General features: G+C 65.2%; 3 protein-coding genes across 9 annotated transcripts; 2 read left to right on the top strand and 1 right to left on the bottom strand.

Annotated features, from left to right (window-relative positions):
- Positions 1–304: 304 nt before the first annotated feature.
- Positions 305–11,688, bottom strand: ABHD14A (abhydrolase domain containing 14A). 6 transcript variants are annotated; one of them, XM_045857003.1, is made up of 6 exons: positions 6,249–6,449; positions 5,675–5,934; positions 2,470–2,681; positions 2,184–2,299; positions 842–1,077; positions 305–634 (listed from the first exon to the last, which is right to left on the bottom strand). In XM_045857003.1, exons 3-6 carry the CDS (start codon positions 2,661–2,663, stop codon positions 452–454), a joined length of 729 nt encoding a protein of 242 aa, XP_045712959.1. In that variant the 5' UTR covers positions 2,664–2,681; positions 5,675–5,934; positions 6,249–6,449; the 3' UTR covers positions 305–451. The 6 variants fall into 6 exon arrangements, with proteins under 6 accessions (XP_045712959.1, XP_045712962.1, XP_045712961.1 ...); XM_045857006.1 differs by lacking the exons at positions 5,675–5,934; positions 6,249–6,449 and adding an exon at positions 11,525–11,688; XM_045857005.1 differs by lacking the exons at positions 5,675–5,934; positions 6,249–6,449 and adding an exon at positions 10,447–11,002.
- ABHD14B (abhydrolase domain containing 14B) lies at positions 5,619–10,105 on the top strand. The gene is made up of 5 exons (XM_045857007.1): positions 5,619–5,682; positions 6,069–6,112; positions 6,991–7,228; positions 8,475–8,716; positions 9,076–10,105. Exons 3-5 carry the CDS (start codon positions 7,018–7,020, stop codon positions 9,253–9,255), a joined length of 633 nt encoding a protein of 210 aa, XP_045712963.1. The 5' UTR covers positions 5,619–5,682; positions 6,069–6,112; positions 6,991–7,017; the 3' UTR covers positions 9,256–10,105.
- PCBP4 (poly(rC) binding protein 4) lies at positions 11,119–21,063 on the top strand. 2 transcript variants are annotated; one of them, XM_045856999.1, is made up of 13 exons: positions 11,119–11,292; positions 17,291–17,441; positions 17,596–17,619; positions 17,718–17,750; positions 17,930–18,046; positions 18,238–18,369; positions 18,514–18,642; positions 18,885–18,959; positions 19,124–19,177; positions 19,254–19,317; positions 19,435–19,487; positions 19,597–19,766; positions 20,190–21,063. In XM_045856999.1, the coding sequence occupies exons 2-13, from the start codon at positions 17,361–17,363 to the stop codon at positions 20,476–20,478; spliced, it is 1,221 nt and encodes a 406-aa protein (XP_045712955.1). In that variant the 5' UTR covers positions 11,119–11,292; positions 17,291–17,360; the 3' UTR covers positions 20,479–21,063. The 2 variants fall into 2 exon arrangements, with proteins under 2 accessions (XP_045712955.1, XP_045712956.1); XM_045857000.1 differs by having other exon boundaries at positions 19,133–19,177.
- Positions 21,064–21,214: the final 151 nt, after the last annotated feature.

The raw sequence follows: 21,214 nt of genomic DNA on the forward strand, positions 1-21,214 counted from the left end.
GTCTGAATAAAGCACCTGTAAAGATTCGATCCCCGTCTCTGCTTATTGGTTCTGGTATAGACAGGCAGCACGAACGCCGATTTTTCCGGTTTCACTATCCTGTCCATTTTACAGATGAGAAAACCGAGTCACAGTAGGGAGGGCAGCTAGGAAGTAGTAGCCCGTGTCTGTAGCCTCCCCTGGCTGCTGGAGCCTTCCCCCAGCTCCCAGCCAGGAGGCAGTCCCACAGTTGCCTCCCACGCCCCCACCCCCCGGGCCCTCCCCCGCCGCAGCAGCACCAGGAAACAAGATCCGTCACTCCTTGGGCATGACAAACACGCTTTTATTTATTGTACCTGTGAGATGAAATGAGAGGTCCTGCCTGGGCCTGGCCCTCTGGCCTCGGCCGTCCGGTCCCAGGGGCCTCCCTGCTGAGGGACTGGTCCGGATCCTCCAAGCTAAGTGGGCGAGCTCAAGGCAGGTGGTCAAGGAAGGCAAGGAGGACAAGGTGGAAGTCTTTCGGCTTGTGGAGGTAGCAGGCGTGGCCTGCGTCGTGCAGCTTCACCACCGAGTGGTTGGGCAGGTGGCGGAGCTGCCGCAGTGACTCCCGAGCCAGGACACGGTCCAGTTCCCCGTAGAGGATGAGAGTCGGGGTCTGCAGGGCAAGGTGAGGGGCTGTGAGCCTGCAGCCTGGGGCGGGGGGGGGGGCGGCCCTCAAGCCGTCCCCTTAGGGAATCTTCCCCCAAACACCCATCTTGTCCATCCAGACCAGGGGTGGGGCCGTGTGTCCTCCAAGTGGGACCTGAGTCCTTTACCCCGTGTGACAGGGAGCCAGCACCCCTGGAGACCCTCCTCCCAGTACCTTCACCGCCCAGAACTGTTCCTGGGTGTAGTTCTGTGTGGAGGCAGGCGCGATGGGCACGAATCCGTGCAGCTGACGGTGGTCTCGCATCAGGAAGGGCAGGGCATAGCGGCCGCTCAGCGAGGGGCTCACCAGCACGGCATTCTGCACCTCCAGGTCCCGCAGCGCACGCCCCAGCAGCTCGGCCCGCCCCGCCTCTGTGCTGGCCTCCTTTGAAGGCGCTGAGTTCCCAAAACCTGGGAGCGGCAGGAGGCACGGGCTGAGGGGGGCTGGGAAGGAACTCGGGACTTCCGTCCACCACGGTGGGGGACAGGGGTGGGGAGCGGTGGAACACGGCACACGCTACCCTGAATTTGTGCGTGTGTGTGTGTGTGTGATGTCATAGGCCTGCCAGAAAAACATCTCTCATTCGTCCTATTGGCAAAACTAAAAAAGACCGACAACATGCAGAGTTGGGGGAGATGTGGGGACAAGGGCACTTCCACCCATGACTGATGGGAGGGTAAGTCCGGACAGCGGTTTTGGAGGGTGAGGTAATAATAATTGTCAGAATGCGAAAGATGAGTGTCCCTTAACCCGTCAATCGTCCTCGGCAGCCGCCGCACAGAAGTGGTTGCCCACAGGCTCCAAGAAGCGCGCCCAGAGATGTTCCGGCTTCCGGGCCCAAGCCCTTCAACTGACCCCGCGAGCCCCAGTCAGCCCGCATATCCGCCAGCAGAGGGATGGCCAGACAGAAGCCGTCCGTCTGTCCCAGGGCACGCACTGCAGGCAGGAGGGCTGCGGTGCCTGGCATGACCCACGGACGTGGTACAGGGGAGGGGACCGGGCTGCAGACCGGCCCTCGGGGCAGGCAGGGCACCGGTCATGTTCGCAGCCCCCATCACACCCTCCTGCGTCTGCTCTGTACCCCTAAGGCTCTGGCTCCCCAGAACTGCTGGGTGAGAGAGGGAGGGGACTGTGGCTCGAGTCGCTGAGGGCATCGCTCTTGTTCAATTTCTTTAATGATAAGAGCGATAACACAAATCATCAGACAGCTAAAGAAACCAAACGCTCCTGGTTTGTCATAAAAAAGATGGTGAGCTCTCCCCATGCAACCCAGGGAGGCCAGGCAGGTTTTGCTCCGCGACATGCAACAGTCCACACAGATTTACAGGGTGAAAATAAAGGCACAGACCTTTAGCGTAGCCACCTTGTACCACGACCGGCCACTGCTCGTCCAGACTCTGGGGTCCAGATGCCCTCCGGCCACGTCTTGGGGCTTTCCTACCCCGCTAAGCCCTACCCTGCTCCCTCGGACCTGCTGCACCCTGCCCCCCCCAGACCCCGGGGCGGGGGCTCTCACCTGGGAGGTCAAGGGCCACAGCCCGGTAGCCCCTCTGCGCCAGCAGCTGCAGCGTGCCCAGCTGCTCCCACGTGTGGGAGTTAAAGGCTTTTCCGTGGAGCAGCACCACCTCCGCCCTGGGGGCGCACAGGGCAGGGTGGGTCCTGCGGATCTGGCAGTGGCCTGCTTTCTTTCTAGGCTTCTCCCACTGCCCTCCCAGGCCCGGGCACCCCGAGTTGAGCCAGGGTCCCACACAGGCACTCCCTCGGGCCTGGGCCTTCCACTGGTCCCTGAGGTCAGCACCCACCTGCGTGCCCGGTGGAGTGGGAGCACCTCTCGGTAAAAGATGGGGGAGTTGCCAGGAGTGAGACCAGCCAGGATGGTGACATTGGGGTCCCCCCAGAGCCAGGAGGTCTGCTCTGGGGGGCCCGGCAGCCCCACGTAGAGCAGCAGCATGAGCAGCAGGCCCAGGCCCAGCAGGGCTGTCTGGGGCCGGCTCATGGAGGTCTGCACCACGGTCTGGGGGGAGGAGAGGGAGAAGGCTGAGGTGGAGGCTCCATGAGGCCCCGGGGGCCCATCCCCAAACCCCACCCAGAAGGCCTCAGCAGAGGGAAAGCTCGGCCAAAGAACCCTTTGCCCTGCTCCAGGCAAGGGCCTGAGGGTTCACACCGAACTACTCCACGCGCCAGGGCAGCGGTTCGGGCACCCCACTGCGTGAGGAGCGCCTGAGACACCCCCTGGCACCCAGCATGCCCAGTGGCCACAACTATCATTGTGCTGGCCAAGACCACTGCCGTTCACGGAGCCCTCAGATGGCCAGGCCCCGTGCTTGGCCTGCCACCTACGAGGGCCCATGACTTCACACGGGAACACGGGGGAGCAGGTATGATTACAGGTCTGTTACACACGAGGGGACTGAGGCGCAGGGAGGTGGATCCTCTTGTTCAAAGTGCAGGGTGCTAGCAAGCAGGGGAACAGGGATTTAAACCCAGGGCGGGGCTCCTAACCACTGGGCCACACTGGGTTTGCCAAGGAGAAAAGCTCGGGGCTGGGAGGCGATGGACGAACCAGACCTTCCGGGCTGGCGGAACAGCGGTGGTGAGGGTCGCCAGAGGTGGAAGGCTCAGTGTGGAGAGGCCCCCCGGTGAGAGCATGTTTGGAAATGGTCCTTGTTATCACACTGCGCACAATAATGCGAAAGTCAGAGTGTGTTTTACCATTGATGGGAGCTTGTGCTGGAGCTCCAGCCCAGCTGATACGAGGTGGGAGGAGGGCACATGGGGGATCTGGAGGAGAAGTGGGGACACGCGGGTGGGGGTGCAGGCAGGGACAGCCTGAAGCCTGGAGAGACGAATGCCACCCCCACCCCCAGCTTCACGTCAAGTGACCTGCTCCACGGACTCCTCCAGTCCAGGTCCTTGCCAGCCCAGGGGCAGACCTCAGGGCCAGGACCCAGACGGGGATGAGCCAGGGCTTTGAGACTTTGCTCTGCCACTCCCTGGCCACGAGTCTTCAACTGGTGGGTAAAACAAGGAGGATACCCCCGAGGCTGCCGCTCCACGCTGCACCCCCTCCCAGCCAGCCTGAGATTTCCCCGGCACAGTGGGCTTGACCAGGGGCTGGCCTGGCACCACTTCTCGGGCCTGGGAGGGGCACCCCTGCTTGTCCCCAGGTTTCAGTAAACACCTCTTTCCTGAGTGCCACCTGGGCATCAGCCCCAGCTAGGAACTGGGGACCGGACTCCAGCCCCACCCACCTCTCTTGGGATATTTCCCAAATTCCCACCCCAGGCTCCCAGGGCAGGTGGTGACCCAGGAGCTGAGCCCGAGGAAGGTGCTTCTCCCTTCTTTCAGACCAGAACGGTCTCGAATGAGGCCTCCGCCGCGATTGGCTTAAGTTCCCAGTAGAGGGGGATTCTGCGCTGGCCCCTCCTGGTAGTGAGGACTAGGCCCCTTGGACGCCTCTCCCGGTAGGGAGGGGCGCGGATTCGGCTGTTGCCTTGGCAACCCAGGAGGCCGGAGCACGAGACAACTTTGCCCTGCCAGTAGCAGGCAACCAGGTCTAGCTGGGTCCTGGGGCTGGGGCTGAGGGTGGAGAGGTTTCAGCTTAGGTCTTTCACACGCGTCGACAATGACACACGCATGCACACAAACATCGAGTTTTGTCCTCACCCACTTTTCTTTTGCACAAGCCATTCCCTGCACTTAGCATCCTATGTGGCGCTGGCCTGTGCCAAATCGATCCCAGAAATACACGCCCTCAAAACCATGCACACCGCCAGGCACCGGGAAGGCAGGTAGACACACATACACACATGGTTTCGAAATCACGTGCAGACCCTCAGATTTCAAGCACACCGTCATACACAACAATCCTAAAACTACCCACGCACACAAAAAATACACAGGCACAGGCGGACACAGACACACATAGACCCCCAGAAATACACACGTAGGCGCGCAGCTAGTACATACCCTCAAAATCACATACACACAGAAATATACACAGTAGACATACACAGACAACAAGCGGGCGGACAGACCGACACCCTCCAACACAGGCATACAAAAACACTGACACCGAGATCCCCAAGAACACACGCAAATGCGCGCGTGCACAGCACACGGGCACGCGCACACTCGCTGCCCCAGCGCCTGCCCCTCCCGCAGGACTCTGCCCGGGGCGCGGGGGCAAGGGGCGGAGCAAGGATGGCCCGTCCCCGGGCACCCTGCTGGCCTCCTCCCCAGGGACACTCACCGGGCGGACTGAGATAACCCGGCCAGCGGGGCGGGCCCCGCCCACGCGGAACCAGCAGCCAAACAGCCCCGCGACCATGGCGCTGCCTCTCTGCGGGCTCCGGCCGGCACTAGGCGGCGGAGAGCGCGGCCACCGCGGCGCGCTTGCGCAGTCCGCAGTCGCAGGCCTTGTGCCTAGTAGCCTGGTTGGAGTGGGAACTGGAGGCGGCGCCGCAAAGCCCGCAGGCCCGGCCTCCGCGCCCCCGTTCGGATTTTTTGAATTGTTTTAGGCCTGACAGCCAGGGGAGAGCCACCCAGCTCTCCCCACCACAGCGTCTCCACCCTCGGTCTGTAAAGTGGGGTTACGTATAAGGGTTGTTTTAGGGCGTCAGGACCCGCCAAGCCTGCGTCCGGCAGGGAGACTTCGCCGTGTGGTGCACGGATACAGACAGTACCGCTGTGCAGCTCGGCCCCAGCGCTTCCCTGACCCGACAAATACCCACACACGCACTCGGTCAGGGCCCAGGGTGGCCTCTGGGCTCCTTCGGCATCTCCTTATGACACCTGTCCTGTTGGGCGACGTGTGGCCCAAGTCTGCTCTTCCCCAGGCTCAGGCACCGCGCGATGGCCCGGCCTGGCATGGGGAGTCTGGGCGGAGCGTGCAGGAGGAGCTGCACGGCTCTCCTTTATTGGCACCCTGTTTGGTAGGCGACCTCACATCCGTTCCACAGGGAAGGTCAAGGGGCTCGGAGGCGTTGGGAAAACGATCAAGGCTACCTGGCTGGGTACTGGCAGAACCTCGCCCTCAAACCTGTGGGGCCTCAGGGGCAAGCCTGGCGCACGGCTCCGGGGCTCGGCAGTCCAGGCTGCGGATGGGGGAGGAGGAGAGGAGGGCGCGGCAGGGACGTGACTCCAAAGGAATCCTCCTCCTTACGCCGCGCCTTGTGCACGTGGGCAGGTTGCTGAGGGTCTTGGGAAAGCTTTCAGTCCGGTGCTTGGGGCACGTGGGGCTGACGGGCTTGGGGAAACTGAGGCCGCTGGGAGAAGAAAGATGGACTTTGCAGCGAATTGTGGCCAAAAGAGGTCGCCCCAGAGCACGGCCTGACTTTATCCCTACTTCCCCGCCCCCGCCCCTCCCCGTCTCCCCACCCTGCACCCCATTTGCTCCCAGGACTCGCCTGCCTCCAGTCTGCGCGAACCCTCGCAGCTCCCCAGGTATCTATCTGCCCTGCGCCCCCGGCCCTCTCCCCCTGTCCAGTTAGAACCCCCACCTACGCCTAGTTTCTCTTCTCACTCGGCTCCCAGACCCCCTCCCTCGGGTCTGCCCCCACCCCTTCCGCGTGAGCCCTACCAGGCCCTGCGAGCCAGCACCGAGGTCCTCGGAGGGGACAGAGCGAGCCCTGGCGGCGCCCGTTTCCGCGCCCCTGATCGCGGCGTCAGCGCGCTGAGCACCCCGCGTCCCTTGCGGGCGGGAACTCCAAAGCCTTTCTCCGATGAGCGCTCCGGTTTCCGCTTCCAGAAAACGGGTGTTTTACTCCAACCCCCACCCCCTCCTGACTGCGGTGCTAAACTAGGGCCCCTAACTGTGCCTTTAAGAGCAAGGGGTTGATGAGCAAACTAATCAGCTACTTAACATTGCTTGAGCAGCTACCGTGCTTGGTACTAAGTGCTAGGCCGGCCCGGAGCGTTTTACACCCGCGGCCTCATTTAATGCCATCAACCACCTAGGAGCAAAGAACTATTGTATTCTCCCCATTTGCATTAAAGGACACCAATGAGAAAACAATAGTTGTAATGGGAGCCTCCTGCATTGAGTTCTTGCTGCACCCTAGCTTGCTAGTTCCTTTTTGTTAAACTTGTTAATTCTTGACGTAGGCTTTCATGTCCCACATTTCTGGTGAGGAAACTGAGGCCCGAGGCCGCACCATTACGTGAGCCCTCGTGTCCCTCGCCCCCAAGCACGTGCCTAGAGTTCTGGGAGCCTCTGGGTGGTCTGGTTGCTGCTCCCCGGCCTGGCCCGCCCTCCCCGTGGCAACCTTGCCGCTCCACCTGGGCAGCCGTTCCGTGGCTCACCACCCGGCCTTGCCCCGCAGGCGCTGCGCCCGCACGGTGGAGGCGGCATGGCAGGCGTGGAGCAGCACGAAGGCACCTTCCAGGTGCAGGGCCAGAGCCTCTTCTTCCGGGAGGCCCGGCCGGGCGGCGGGCAGGCCGCCCGCTTCTCCGTGCTGCTGCTGCATGGGATCCGCTTCTCCTCCGAGACCTGGCAGAAGCTGGGCACGCTGCTCACGTTGGCCCAGGCTGGCTACCGGGCTGTGGCCATCGACCTGCCAGGTACTTTCTGGGCAGGCCTTTGGACAAGGGTGGTGGGGAACCTCCTTGGGGGCCCGGGGCTGGGGGCCTAGAAGGACTTAGCCAGGCTGGGCCACAGTGTGCACTGCAAGGACCCTCGGGGTTCTCTAGCCTGGACACGGATGCCGCTTGGACACCGCCCGGCTGCTCCAGCCGTTGCCCGGGGCAGTGTCTCTGAGCCTGTGTCTCCTCATCTGTAATGGGACATGGCCACACTCCTGCCGGGGGCTGGCTCTAGAGATTCGTGACGTCACCACCGGGATGATGTGGTCAGCACCTGACCTAAAAATGGCTGCTCAGCCAGTTGGAAGTGACGTATTTTGACAGAGCCACAACCATAGGTTCTGCTGGAAACCCTGAAGGGTGAGGCTGAATGTCCTGGCAGCTTTGGGAGCGGGGCAGGGCCTGGTGGGTGGCTAAGCCACTAGCCATGATCCCGGGGAAGAAAGCCCTAAGCTGGGTTAGGCGAGGCAGGGGCAGCCCCAGATTGCCAGTCACAATAACCTGGACGGGCTGGCCCTAGCCCCTGGTGCCAAGTGTGGCAGGGACCCTGGCTGACCTGCTCTCCTCTCCTCCCCTCTGGCCCAGGCTGGTACAGTTTCAATGCCCAAGTGTGGGCCTCAGGGTCCCGAGGGACTGGTCCAGACTGGCTGAGCTTCAAGGCTACAGTCTTGAGCTAACCTTCCAGGGAAGGTCGGGATTGGCTGATCGGAGGGGAGGTGTGTGTGCAGAGCCCGCCCCTCAGCCGCTGCTCTTAGGGCACGCCCACTGCCATCCCTGGGACAGGTGCCCCTGAGCAGTTCACGTGCTTTTCACAACAGTCTTGAACGGCAGATACTTCTTTTTCTCCCTCCCTCAGATGGGGAAACGGAGCAGCGGAAAGGGCTGAGGGGACCTTCCCAAGATCACACAGATAGCAAACGGAAAATGGGGACTTGGGGGCTCAGCTGTGTTGGACTTCAGGGCCTGATTCTTCCCAGCACACTGTACCGCTGGGGGGGACGGGCACAGACCCCAGGGAAGTGCTCATGCTTCAGGTGCTCGGTCATAGCAGGGATACAACAGATCTAGGCTGCTGTAGGGGTCAGCTCGGGCATACGGCATGCTGCAGAACCTGGCACAGGGAGACTGACGACCTAGGAGGGCTTCCTGGAGGAAGGGAGCCTTTCGCTCTCCTTTTCCCATGCATGGCCCTTGTCTCCTCTCTCCCACACCTAAATCCCTGAAGGTCTGGGGCACTCCAAGGAAGCAGCAGCCCCTGCCCCTATCGGGGAGCTGGCCCCCAGCAGCTTCCTGGCAGCTGTGGTAGATGCCTTGGACCTGGGCTCCCCGGTTGTAATCAGCCCGTCGCTGAGTGGCATGTACTCCCTGCCCTTCCTCACGGCCCCCGGTTCCCAGCTCCGGGGCTACGTGCCAGTGGCCCCCATCTGCACGGAGAAAATCAGCACTGCCGACTACGCCAGCGTGAAGGTACCCCTGTGTGGGAGGCTGAGATGCCTGCCCCTGCCGAGAGCGAGGAAGACTCCCTCTCGGGGCCTTTCCTTATCCGGGGGGTGGGGTCACCACAGGGTGGCTTCTGGGAGGAGTTCAATCACCACCCTCCACCCTTCCGATTAACTGGGCAGATTCCTGTGCCTAGCCTTGTGCTGACCTGTGTGCCGGCAGACACTGATCTACACCTCTGTCCCTTGGGAGCGGCCCCCCACCCCACCGGGCCAGCTTGCCTCTCCCCCCGACTTGGGGCGACCCCAGGGAGAGGCTGAGTGATGGAGAGGCCAGAGCTGGTGCGGCAGATCCCTACTGACCCCACCTCCCTTTCCCTTCTCCAGACCTCAGCTCTTATCGTCTACGGAGACCAGGACCCCATGGGCCAGACCAGCTTTGCGCACCTGAAGCAGCTGCCCAACCACCGGGTGTTGGTCATGGAGGGGGCAGGGCACCCTTGCTACCTTGACAAACCGGAGGAGTGGCACACAGGGCTGCTGGGTTTCCTGCAGGAGCTGGCGTGAGGCCCAGCCCTGCCGCCCCCACTGGGGCTCTCTTTCTCCCTCCCTCCCTCCCTCCCTGCACACCTAACAGGTGTGTGTGTGTGTGTGTGTGTCTGTCTGTCTAGATGCTTGTCTTTCTGGGCCTGTCTGTCTTTTCCTCTTTCTCTTGCAGTGACACACTGAGGAGGTGAAACCAAGAAAAAAAATTCAGGAATCAAGGGATGGGACCTGGTGGAGGGTAACCTGTTTAGATGAGCTTCTCCTACAGGCTGCCCTGCTCTGTTCTCTCCTTCCGCTGCTCTGCCCAGTCGACCCCTCCCACCTCCTCCTTGGCTGCCCCGCAGAGCACTCGCAGCCCCTACCTGGCCTCTAGGCCACAGATGCATACATGCCCACATGCATGCATACACATGTCCCCAAACGTGACCCAACCGCACAGCTACACACACCTGACATGCAGGCTCGGGTGCAGCTTCACACGGCATGCACAGACACCCGTGCATGCGTGTGCTTCCACACAAGCACTTGTACAGGCACCCGTGCCCTCCCAACCATGCAGCACCCCAATGTCTGGGAAGGTGGGGGCCCCAGGGACTGGTCCTTGCAGGAGGTCCTGTGCAGGGTTTAGGGTGAGGCCTGCCCTGAACTCCACTCACCCACAGGTCGCAGCTGACTCCAGATCAGAAATGTCCCCCAAAGGAGAGGGCCGCCCCTTCGACCCTCAGCTTTCCCTGCTCCCCCCTCATTCTGGGTGCTCCCCCCTCCCCCGTTATTGGGCCCGGGTCTTCACAGCCGAGCTTCTTTCCTGCTTCGAGGCTGGGGGAGGCGCGGAGGAGAGTGGAGGTCGGCGAAATAAAGTCATGCAATTAGACCCCCAGGCTTTTGCTGTCTCCAGAGCGTCGCCCCGCCCTGCCCCTCCCCCCTGGGACCGCCGCCGCCGCCCCTCCCCCACCCTGGCGGGACCAGATGGTCCCCCTGCCCTTTGTCCACCAGGCCAGATGGAGGGGAAGGGAGATTGGATTCCCCTCCCCACCCCCACACACCCAGGTGCCAAGAGACTCGGCTGCGGGGGGAGGGGGAGGTCAGTGGGACCCGGCTGAGCGGATTACAGAGGAGAGGGGGGAGACAGATTTGCTCGGGGCCGGGGCAGCGGCAGAGGCTGCTGTGGGGGAAGGAGGGCCTTCCAATAACCAAGCCTCCGCCTACGCTTACCTACACCCCACCGGCGTACTCAGTCGCGCGGCCTCCCTTGCGACCCTAGCCCCCAAAAGAATTCGGGGGGTGGCTTTGAGGGAGCCCTGGGCGGGGTGCCGGGCTCACACGGTTCTCAGGCCCCTCCTCCGGCTGGTCCAGAAACCTGTCCTGGGCGGACGAGGGCCGGGCCTCGCGGAAGCCGTGGGTGGCCGAGGGGTGCAGGTCTTGGTGGGCCGGAGCCCCGCGCAGGGGTAGATGGCGCGGAGCAGGAAAGCGGGGGACCTGAGCCGGAGGAGGGTGGAAGCCCGACTTCCCAGCGACCCGAGCAGGAGCCGGACAGCCCGGGGGCTGGAGGCGGGGAGGAGGCCGGCGTGGGGGTGCAGGGGGCTCCGCAGAGGCGCCGGGCGAGCGGCCGGGCCGGAAGAAGGGACTCTGGAGCGGGCGCAGCGCGGGCGGCGTCGGAGGACCGCGCTTCGGGCCCGATCTCCCCGCCGTGGTCCCCCACTCCCAGGGGCCGGAGGGTCGCCCAGCCCTCTCGGACGCGGCCGCCGCGCGAGGCGCACCGCCGCGCGCGCGGGGCGGGGCGGGCGGCTGCGGCACTGGGGCGACTGGGGCGGGCCCGCCGCGCTGTAATCGGATCCGGGGAGGGGGCGGGGAGGGGCCGGGCCGGGCGGGCTGGGGGGTGGGGGGGGGGGGGGGGCGCGGAGCCGGGCTCCGGGCCGGCCGGGCTCCGCGCCTGTCAAACCCCTCATTGTTCGCAGCTGATGTCACTCGCAGTTGTGAGCGGCCGCCTCTCCCGGGGACAATGTGGGACTGAGCGGCCCAGCCGCCGCGCCACCGCCGCCGCAGGACAGCCCCAGCGAGGTAGGGCGCGCGCCGGGCGGGGCACCGCGGGCCGAGAAGTTTGGGGGTTCGGCCGGGGGCGGGGAGTCGGTGTCTGAGCCCACAGGCCCGGGTCCTGGGTCTGGGGGCCTGGGAGACTGCGAGGAACACGGTCTGTATCCCACACGGGCCCAGGCCTGCACAGGTGGGGGGCGCTGGCCTGCCAGAGGAGCCCCCAACACCGGAGACCCCAGAGTCGAGGCCCTCATCCCACCTGCTGTTTATGTCCTCCGGACCGACTCTGCTCCGGGTCTCCGGCCCCGGGTCGTGGCTCTGCTCCCTCGCTGGCCCCATCTGCCGTCCCCTGCGGTTCTGGCGCAGGCCGCACCCCTTCCCATTCTCTGCAGTCTTTGCTGGGGCCCCGCACACGCCTCCCGCGGCTGTGTGGGGATGGCCGTGCGAGGCTCACAGTGGCCCTGGTGCCCGCGGCGCTTCAGCCCCTCGGCTCTGACCTGGCTGCTTAGCTGGAGTCCTGGGGTTGGGGGGGAGGGGGCTTTGGCCACTCACTTCAGCCAGGCCCTGGGGCCTGCCTGGTCAGAGGAGGAGGTGCTGCCTTCTCACGCCCCTATCCCAGGCCGGCCATCTTGAGACCTGTGGCACCCGGCGCCCCACCCGGCCCAGCACCCTGGGGAGTGGTCCTCCAGGGATGCGCCCAGGGCCGGTTGCATCCCCTCCTCCCAGAGTGTGGGCTGCCGGGCCCCACCCAGCCCAGGGTGGTCACCTTCGCGCCGGACCAGCAGGGCACGTGTCCTCAGGGGCCCTCCTCCCCCCACAAAGCGCTTCTCAAAGCCCCGGACTCCCCAGAAGCTTAAACCTCAACTCACTGTCTCTTGGGGTGGTTCCTGTCGCCCCGGGGCCAGCACCTGGGACCCTCCCCGTTTTCCACCTCAAGGCCCCCTAGCCCCTCCGGGCCCTAGCACCCTCTCAACCTCCAAGGCGCCCCCTCCCAGCCCCCACCCCCTCGGCTTCATCAGCATGCAGGCTCAGGCTTCCCAGACACAAGGGGATTGTTCTTCTTGCGTGCTCAGGGTGGGGGGTTGGGAGCAGGCGGCCCACACACCCTGGCAGGCCCAGGCCACAGGGAGGCTGGCTTCGCCCCGCCCTGTGTCCCCAGACTGGCTCCGTCCACCCTTCCTACTCCCATCGCTGCCCCGCTCCAGCCTCCATCACCCCTTCTTGATGGCGCAGACCTCTTGGGGAAAGAGGTCTCAGCTCCACGGGGGTCCCCTGGGTCTCCCCAGCTCTGCCATTCGCCTGCCATGTAGCCTTACAAACAAGCCCTTTCCCGCCTGGGCCTCAGGTTCCTCTCTGGTGCCGCCCTTCAAGCTGTGACAGGCGGAGCCCCCATTCCTTGTGGGGAAGCCCACCGAGATGTCTCAAAGCACAGTGCAAACCCCCACCCCACTGACATGCCCGGGGAGTCCCAGGACTCCCAGCAGCAGCAAGAACAGGAGCTGGGGTTCCTGAGGAATTGGCCCCTGCACCCTGGGTCTCCTCACTGCCCCCTCAACTGCTCCCCTGAGACCCTGAGCGCCATCTCTGGCCCCTGCCCTCCGGGAGCGCTCTGCGGTGCGGAAAGGCAGGCTCGGAAATGCCCATCTGGGGCTCCCTTGACTTGTAGGCATGTCTTTGGGGGGCCCAGAGTCTTGGGTGGTTGTATCTGACTTGGAAGGTTGGGAAGGGCTTCACAGGGGAGGTGGCACTTGAGAAGGATTTTGACAGAGCTGGGAGGATGGGTGTTTCAAGGTGGCATCCGCCTGGGCAGAGGCCGGGGGACCTGGAGGTGCTAGGCGAGCTTTGCAGCCTGGGGGTGGGGGGTGGGGGGATGGGGTGGCGATGAGGCGAGTGGTTGGCGGGGGCCAGGTGGCAAAGGCCCTTGAGTGCTTGTCTATGGAGATCACCCTTTATTCCTTGGGCACTGGGGAGCCAAGGATGGCTGTTGAGCAGCAGTGGGACCCAGTCTAAGGAATGGAAGCTAGAGACCTTTCTCAATGTGGGTGAGACAGTGAGAGGATGGGTACCAGAGGGTGGGGCCGTACCCCAAAACTGCCCTTTCTCCCGGAGCCCAGTCTGGGCCTGGGTCTGCCTGGTCCTCCCTTGGCTGTGCAGACTCTTGGCGGTGGGGGGCTGGGGCGGTTGCCCGAGGATGTTCGGAGGCGTCTGTTACATTTCTGGCACCAGCTAGGTTGTCAGCGCTCCCCTCCCTGCCCGGCACTGAGGGGTCAGGAGCCCAGGGCTGGCGCCGGTGGGCCCCAGGCTGCTCCCCTGCAGACCCCTCTCGCCGGCTCTCCCCGGCAGTGCTGTGGGTGGGCCTCCCGGGAGGCCGGACGGCTGGAAGGCCGGACGCCGGGTCCCAGGGTGCCGAGGCAGTTCTCGTAGAGGCCTGGCTAACGGGGGGTTGTGAGCAGGAGAAGACCGAGGCTGGGGAGTCAGAACCCCTCAGGGCCTGCCCCCAGGCCCTGTGTCTGGCCCCCGCCCCGCCCGGTCCCCAGCATCCCCCAGCATCCCTGGGTGTGGCCAGCCTGGCTGCCTTGGGAGTAGGTGTGGGAGGTTGCTAGGTTAGCGGCTGGAGGGGCTGAGGGTCCTGGGGGGCGTGAAGGGGAGGACCAGCTGGGAGACTGGCCTGCTCTCCCCACCCAGCCCAGGTGGGTCGATACGCCCTGGATGGTCCAGACGCTGGGCTCTGGCCCGCAGAGCCCAGGGAATCCCCCAAGGGGCGGGCCAGGCCACCCGCATCCCAGGAGCCCTCCCCTCGCCCGGATTGTTCTTGCTCCAGAACAAAGCCTGGGTGGACACTTGATCCCTGAGTGTGGGGGGAGCTGGCTAAGCCCCCAGCCCTTTGATTGGGCAGCTGTCATGAGAGAGAGAGGGACAGCTGGGGGGAGGGGCAGGAAGGGGCAGCCACCATCAGCCTCCCGTCGCTTACACAGCTGTTCCCCCCCCCCCCGCCCCCTCCAGCCTGTGTGGCAGGAAGCCAGGGACAGGGGGAGTGGGCACTGGGTCTGGGGAGGGGGCCTGGGGAGCAGGCAGGGACACTGGAGGCCAGAGGCCTGGTCTCAGTTGGGCTTGTTCTGCCAGGGAGCCCTGCTGACCAGAGGGGGCTGGGCACCCCCAGAGGTGAGCTGGAGGTCACTGTGGCATGAGGTGAGGCTTCCGCGTGGGTGGCCCAGCAGGGACCCAGGGCCCACCAGGCTGGGCAGCCAGTGGCTCCCTAGAGCCCCTTGAGGGCGGAAGGGGGGCGAGGATGCCACACAGGGCTGCGTGTTCGTCCTCAGGGCTGCTAGGAGCACGATTCGGACGACCTCTTGTGGGACCCCTCGGTCTCCCCTAACGATGGGGAAGGTCTCGGGGGCCCTTCCGAACAGGAAGGACACAGCGAGACCAGCAGCGCCCCCCTCGCCCCCGCCCCACGTGCATGCACACACACACACACACACACACACACACAGCACAGGAGGGTCAACCGAGGCCCAGGCCAGGTGCAGGTCTGGCCAAGGTCGCCCTCTAAGCTTGGGGCAGTGGGGTGCTGCTGCAGACCTTGTCTTTTTCAGGGTAGGAGCCCCACTTCTGGCCACATTCCAGCCGTTCTGACCTGTTTCTCCTGGGACTTAGGACCCCAAGAGGTGACACAGAAATGGCGTGGGGGCGAGGTCAGGTCTCCCACTGGTCACCACCCTGAGGGGTTCCTGAGGCCCAGAACATTCTGCAGCTTAAGACCGTGGCTCTAGACAAGTTGTCAGCCCTTTCTAAACACGGCCCACGTCTGCTGGCCAGAGGTCTCAGAGACTACTGAAGCCTGCTCCCCACCTTTCAAGAGCCTCCCCCCCACCCCACCCCTGGCAAAAGAGGACTCAGAGCAGAAGGGACAGACACGGAGAGGCAGACGGGACCTGTGGCCGAGCCCCGCACCCGCAGGCAGGACGCCACGAGTCCCGCCGGCCCAGCCCTCCGTGACCTTGGGCAGCACGGATCCTCCGTGGCCATCAGGTTCCCCCTCTGTCCGGCGAATTCATCCACCCAGCGAACCAGTACGTTCGAGCACCTTCTCCAGCCTGGCCCTGGCCTGAGGTCCGGAGACACGGGAAGGCATCGGCCTTGGGTCCTGGCTCAGGGGCCGCCGGCCTTGGCAGCCCAGGGAGGCAGAAACCACAGCGTCATGGCGAGCTCTTGGCGGGGGGAGTGCCGGCACTGGGCTGGCCGGGGTGCCCACAGAGCACGGTGCCTGTGTCCATAGTTGGCCTCTGACCTCTGGAGAGTCTGTGGGCAAAACTGGAATGGAGGGAGCAGCAGGTGCTGGAGAAGCAGCAGTTAGCTGAGTACTTGGGGGGATAGGGTGGTCACCCCAATATACAGATGAAGAAACAGGCGGGGACATCCCCGCTTCCTAGTCCGTGCCCGAGCCCTGGCTGGCTGGAGGGCTCCGAAGGGGGTATTGGCTAGAGCCCTGTGCCCTTGACCCTCCCGTCAGGGTGGGGGCAGAGGCCAGAGGTGGGCCGGCCACGCCTCCTTGGCCCCGTGCCCTGCCAGGCCGGGTCGGGGGGAGGGCTCGGTCCCGGCTCAGACTTGGCTCCAGCTGGTCCCGCTCCCCATGTTCCCCCTGGGGTCCCGGTCCCCCAGTGAGCCCCCCATCGAGGCTGAGCTGTGGCGGGAGACAGCCGTCGGAGGAGAGGGACTTCCAGGCAGGATTAAGGCTCGGGATTAAGTCCGGGTTTGCAAAGGGCTGGGGTGGGGAGGGCTGGCGACCGGGCTAATCCCCGCAGCTCGTCGTGTCGTCTCCAGCGGCTCCTCTCGCCATCAGTCACCGGACTCGCCACTCCCGGCCCCCCAGGCCCCTTCCTCACCCCTCACCACCCAGTCCGGGGGCAGCCGTCCCTGCATTGTGTGGGTGAGGAAATTAAGACCCAGAGCCCGAATGGCTGGTTCCTGGGCCGGCAGGAAGTGCTGTGGGCCGGGGAGGGGGCTGTCCTGGACACTGGCCCCCTCAGCACATAGGAGGGAGCTCGGGAAACCGCTGGGCAGGCCGCTGGTCCCTGACTGCACCCCCCCACACACTTTCTAGTACTGAGTGGACCCTGCCCGGGGCTGTCTGAGGGGCTCCTGCTTTAGAGGGCTCCAGGAGACAGGGACGGCTTCCCAGGCGGGGCTGCCGGCTCACGCCCCCAAGCCCTTGCTGGGCCGGGGGAAGGCCGGGGCCCAGGAGCCCCCCCCAGAGCCTTGCTACCTCCCCTTCACCTGTCCTTCCCAGACCTCCCGCGGCTCCCCGTGGCTGTGCCCGGGCCAGTCCCCAGGGGTCCTGTGTCCCAAGAGGCCGGCGAGGAGGCTCCCTTTCTCCAGACTCCCAGAGGCCTCCTCACTCACTCTTTCCTCTGGTGCTCGGGAGGGAAGGGTGCTCGTAGAGACCGGGTGCCCGCCGCTCAGGTCCACAGCCCATTTTACTTCTTTTTAAAAAAAAAAAAACACTCATTTTTTTTGTTGTTGTTTTAAAGATTTTATTTACCTACTTTTAGAGAAAGGGGAAGGGAGGAAGAGAGGGAGAGAAACATCCATGTGCGAGAGATACATGGACCAGTTGCCTCTCCCACGCCCCCAAATGGGGACCTGGCCTCCAACCCAGGCATGTGCCCCGACTGGGAATCGAACCAGCGACCTTTCAGATTGCAGGCTGGTGCTCAATCCACTGAGCCACACCTGCCAGGGCTCATTTTACTTCTCATACCTCTTTGGGGCTAGGGCTTGGTTTCCCATCCTCCCCCGGGCTGGGGGCTCAGGCCCAGGGAGGTTCAGTGAGCTGTCCAGGGTTGCACAGCTGGTGAGTTGCACACAGGCACCCCAGGTAGCGGGGCATTTGCAATGCAGGGTCCGTGTCATCTCCCTTCTCTGGGAGCTTGGCTGGCCCCACCCCAGGGTCCCCATGGAAGGGCAGGGGACCCGAAACAGGGCTGGGCTCCTACCTGAGCCCCCTTTCTGCCGCCCCTGCCAGAGCCGGCCAGGCCGCAGCGTGGACGCGGACGCACTCCCAGGCCGCCTCGGCCGCAGCCCCGCCTGGCAGGATGAGCAGCTCAGATGCGGGGCTGGAGGAGGAGCCGGAGCTCAGTGTCACCCTCACGCTGCGGATGCTGATGCAGGGGAAGGTGAGGGGCTTCTCTGCGGGGACTAGGTGGGTGCGGTGGGGGTGTGAAAGGGGCGAGGCGAGGTCAGGCCTGGCCGGCCTGGGGGCGGGGGTGGGGAGGATGGGGAGGGCCCGGCGTCGGTAACCCCCTGACTCCACTCTTGTCCCGTCTGCAGGAGGTGGGCAGCATCATCGGGAAGGTAGGTGCCGGGCTCTGTTCCGTGTGTCCTCTTAAACCCCAGGCCTCCGCCCCCAGCTGCTCAGACCAAGGGCCTTTCCTCTGCTTTCTCCCCTGCAGAAAGGGGAGACCGTGAAGCGGATCCGGGAGCAGGTGAGGAAGGAGCTGGGAAGGGGAGCCAGGGCCCTGGTTTGGAAGGGAGGGGAGGGGAGGGCCCGTCAGTGCCCTGAGAAGGGGGCGGTTTCCGGCTGCTGGGCCTGCGTGTGGGGCGGGCGGACAGGTTGCTGGCGAGGCAGCAGCCCGGCTGCCCGGCGCCTGTCCCGTCCCCGCAGAGCAGCGCCCGGATCACCATCTCTGAGGGCTCCTGCCCGGAGCGCATCACCACCATCACCGGCTCCACGGCGGCCGTCTTCCACGCGGTCTCCATGATCGCCTTCAAGCTGGACGAGGTGTGTGACCCGCCGGGGTGTGGGCCCAGGCCGGGTCCCCGGGAGGAACGGGACTCGGGCTGCGGCTGGGAGGGGAGGACCAGCCCGGGCAGGCAGGGTTCCGGAATGGGTGCGAGCCTGGGGCAGGGGGGCAGCCGGGGCGGCCGGGGCGGCCGGGGCGGCCGGGGCCGACCCACAGTCTTCCCGCCCAGGACCTCTGCTCCGCCCCCGCCAACGGCGGGACCGTCTCCCGGCCTCCAGTGACCCTGCGCCTGGTCATCCCCGCCAGCCAGTGCGGCTCTCTGATTGGGAAGGCTGGCACCAAGATCAAGGAGATCCGAGAGGTGAGGGGAAGCCGCCCCCAGGGGCGGGGGGCCCCGCCCTGCAGCTGTGCCAGAGGAGCTGGGCTTCCGGCCGCCTCTGAGCCTGGGCAGCCCTTCCCTGGGCTGTGGGAGCGAGCCAGAGTGGCCCCTCTTCTCTGCTTGCAGACGACGGGTGCCCAGGTGCAGGTGGCAGGGGACCTGCTCCCCAACTCCACAGAGCGTGCTGTCACCGTGTCCGGGGTGCCCGATGCCATCATCCTGTGTGTGCGCCAGATCTGCGCTGTTATCCTGGAGGTTCTGTTCTGGGGCGGGGAGAGCGGGTGGGGGCTGGGCCCCAGGCCGTCTTGTCCGGCCCTGAGTCCCGTGCAGGTGACACCTGGGGCGGCGGTGGCGGGGCAGGGCGGGGAAGCAGGGCTGGACGGGTAGCTCCAGGACGTCAGATGCATCCCCTGGGGGCTGGGGGAGGGCCTTGGGAACGCAGGGTCCTCGTGAGGTCGGGGGTGTCCTGATAGAGCTGCCCCGTCTGTGCCTTTCAGTCCCCACCCAAAGGAGCCACCATCCCGTATCACCCAAGCCTGTCCTTAGGTACTGTCCTTCTCTCCGCCAACCAGGTAAGGGGAGCAGCAGGGGGTGGGAGCGTTACTGCAGAAGCGGGGTCGAGGTGGGGGAGGGGATGGGAGGAGGCATTGGGGGGTCCAGGGGGAGGCAAGGAGGAGGAGCGACTCTGGCCACCCTGCTCTAACCTGTCACCGTAACCCCCCCTTCCTCCACTTTGGCCCCACAGGGCTTCTCCGTCCAGGGTCAGTATGGGGCCGTGACCCCCGCTGAGGTGAGTGGCCACAGCCCAAGGCACCCCTTCCCCATTGAAGCCTCCCCTGACATCTGACCCCTCTCCTTCGGCTCAGGTCACTAAGCTCCAGCAGCTCTCGGGCCACGCAGTCCCCTTTGCGTCACCGAGCATGGTGCCAGGTGAGCACACCCTTGTGGGAGGAAGCAGGGCAAGCCCCAAGGGGCCGGGCAGCCCCCTGGAGTGGAGGTGGGGAGGCAGGAAGGCCCAGAACCACGCCCCACCCCTCCTCTCCCCAGGACTGGATCCTGGGGCACAGACCAGCTCGCAGGAGTTCCTGGTTCCCAACGACGTGAGCAGGGGACGGAGTGGTTGGAGGGTGGCTAGGGGCCCCCCCCCGGGGCTCTGGGCCTTGCCTGGGGTTGAATTCCTCCCCTCTCCACCCCCGCCCCCCCCACCAGCTGATTGGCTGCGTGATCGGGCGCCAGGGCAGCAAGATCAGCGAGATTCGGCAGATGTCGGGGGCTCACATCAAGATCGGGAGCCAGGCGGAGGGCGCCGGGGAGCGGCACGTGACCATCACGGGCTCGCCGGTGTCCATCGCCCTGGCTCAGTACCTCATCACTGCCTGGTGAGTGTGCGCCGGGGGCAGGGGTCGCGGGTTGCGGGGCTCGGGGCCTCTGTGCCCGAGGAAGACACAGGTAGGGCGGGGAGGCTGGCCTCTGCGGGGGGCTGTGCTCTGCCTCACCCCCTCCGTGTCGCCCCGTCTTCTTCTCCACCTACGCCCCTCTGTCCCCCTCCCCCACGCCTGGCTCCGCGTCCTGGACCTTCGGCCTCCCCGTTGCTCCTCGCGCCCCAGACAATGTCTGCCGTCCTTCCCTCCCTCCCCCCGCTTCCACCGTTCCTGTCTGCTCCCCAGATGCGTCCACCCCCTGTCCCTGCCCGGCTCAGTTCCCTTCTTCTGTCTGTCATCTAACCTCACCCCCGGTTTTGCCCTCGCTGTCTCCTCTCCCCCCACCTCCCCCTTCATCTGCCCCCATATCCCTCTCTCCAGTCTAGAAACGGCCAAGTCTACCTCCGGGGGGACGCCCGGCTCGGCCCCCGCAGACCTGTCTGCCCCCTTCTCGCCGCCCCTGACGGCCCTGCCCACGGCGCCCCCAGGCCTGCTGGGCGCGCCCTACGCCATCTCCCTGTCCAACTTCATCGGCCTCAAGCCCGTGCCCTTCTTGGCCCTACCGCCTGCCTCCCCAGGGCCACCGCCGGGGCTGGCGGCCTACACTGCCAAGATGGCAGCGGCCAATGGGAGCAAGAAAGCTGAGCGGCAGAAATTCTCGCCCTACTGAGGCCCGGCGGAGGCGCAGGCGCGGAAGTAGGCAGGACCGCCGGCAGGGGCTGCCTCCGCACCCGACCCTCCGAGGAGCCTGCGGCCTGGGGTCTCAGCCACCACTAATGCCCAGAAGCATGGACGCCCTGCCTGGCCCCGGTCTGTGGGAGCTCCTGCGCTCAGAGTGGGGGCGTTTCTGGCCCAGGGTCCTGGGAGATGCGGCTGCGCCAGGAAGGGGGCTCTACCCCCTCTAGCTCTGTGCTTGGATGCAGGGAGCATCCTTAGTACCCCCGCTTTGGGGGTCACTCATGCACTCCCCATCCCTTAGGGCTTCCCAGCCTACTGCCCCCTTGTGGGGGTCAGGGAGGAGGGCTGGGGGCGGCTGGGGGCCAAGCTTCTCTCCCCACCTCCCCGCAGACCCCTGCTGCTTCCACTGACACCCTTTTACTGGAATAGACTGGCTGGGCTTGGCTGAGGGCAACCCAGAGGGGGTGCTGCCGGGCCGCTGGGGGCGTCCCAGGGGGCAGGGCTGAGTTCTCAGTAGCAGACACTCTGTACAGTTTTTTCAATCCCTGTTTTTGAATAAATATTCTGAGACCAGGAAGCGGTGAAACATTGTGGGTATTGGCAAGACCTCAGCAACTGGGTGCAGAGGGCCCCAGAGGACCCCGTCTGGGAACCCACCCGCCCTAGTTCTGGGGCTGCAGGGCCCTCTGGGGGACACGTCCGCCCTCCCGCCGCTAGCACCACACTGC

This window comes from Phyllostomus hastatus, unplaced genomic scaffold (assembly GCF_019186645.2).
Source record: "Phyllostomus hastatus isolate PE091 unplaced genomic scaffold, TTU_PhHast_1.1 phas_scaffold_129, whole genome shotgun sequence".
Classification (NCBI taxonomy): domain Eukaryota; kingdom Metazoa; phylum Chordata; class Mammalia; order Chiroptera; family Phyllostomidae; genus Phyllostomus; species Phyllostomus hastatus.

Coding starts and splice junctions, on each gene's coding strand:
- PCBP4 (XM_045856999.1), top strand. CDS start 17,361: ATGAGCAGCTCAGATGCGGGGCTGGAGGAGGAGCCGGAGCTCAGTGTC. Junction 18,047..18,237: donor TCGCCTTCAAGCTGGACGAG/GTGTGTGACCCG, acceptor CTTCCCGCCCAG/GACCTCTGCTCCGCCCCCGC. Junction 19,318..19,434: donor GTCACCGAGCATGGTGCCAG/GTGAGCACACCC, acceptor TCCTCTCCCCAG/GACTGGATCCTGGGGCACAG.
- ABHD14A (XM_045857001.1), bottom strand. CDS start 4,997: ATGGTCGCGGGGCTGTTTGGCTGCTGGTTCCGCGTGGGCGGGGCCCGC. Junction 1,078..2,183: donor TGTGGCCCTTGACCTCCCAG/GTGAGAGCCCCC, acceptor TGCCGCTCCCAG/GTTTTGGGAACTCAGCGCCT. Junction 635..841: donor AACAGTTCTGGGCGGTGAAG/GTACTGGGAGGA, acceptor CTTGCCCTGCAG/ACCCCGACTCTCATCCTCTA.
- ABHD14B (XM_045857007.1), top strand. CDS start 7,018: ATGGCAGGCGTGGAGCAGCACGAAGGCACCTTCCAGGTGCAGGGCCAG. Junction 7,229..8,474: donor TGTGGCCATCGACCTGCCAG/GTACTTTCTGGG, acceptor AAATCCCTGAAG/GTCTGGGGCACTCCAAGGAA. Junction 8,717..9,075: donor CCGACTACGCCAGCGTGAAG/GTACCCCTGTGT, acceptor TCCCTTCTCCAG/ACCTCAGCTCTTATCGTCTA.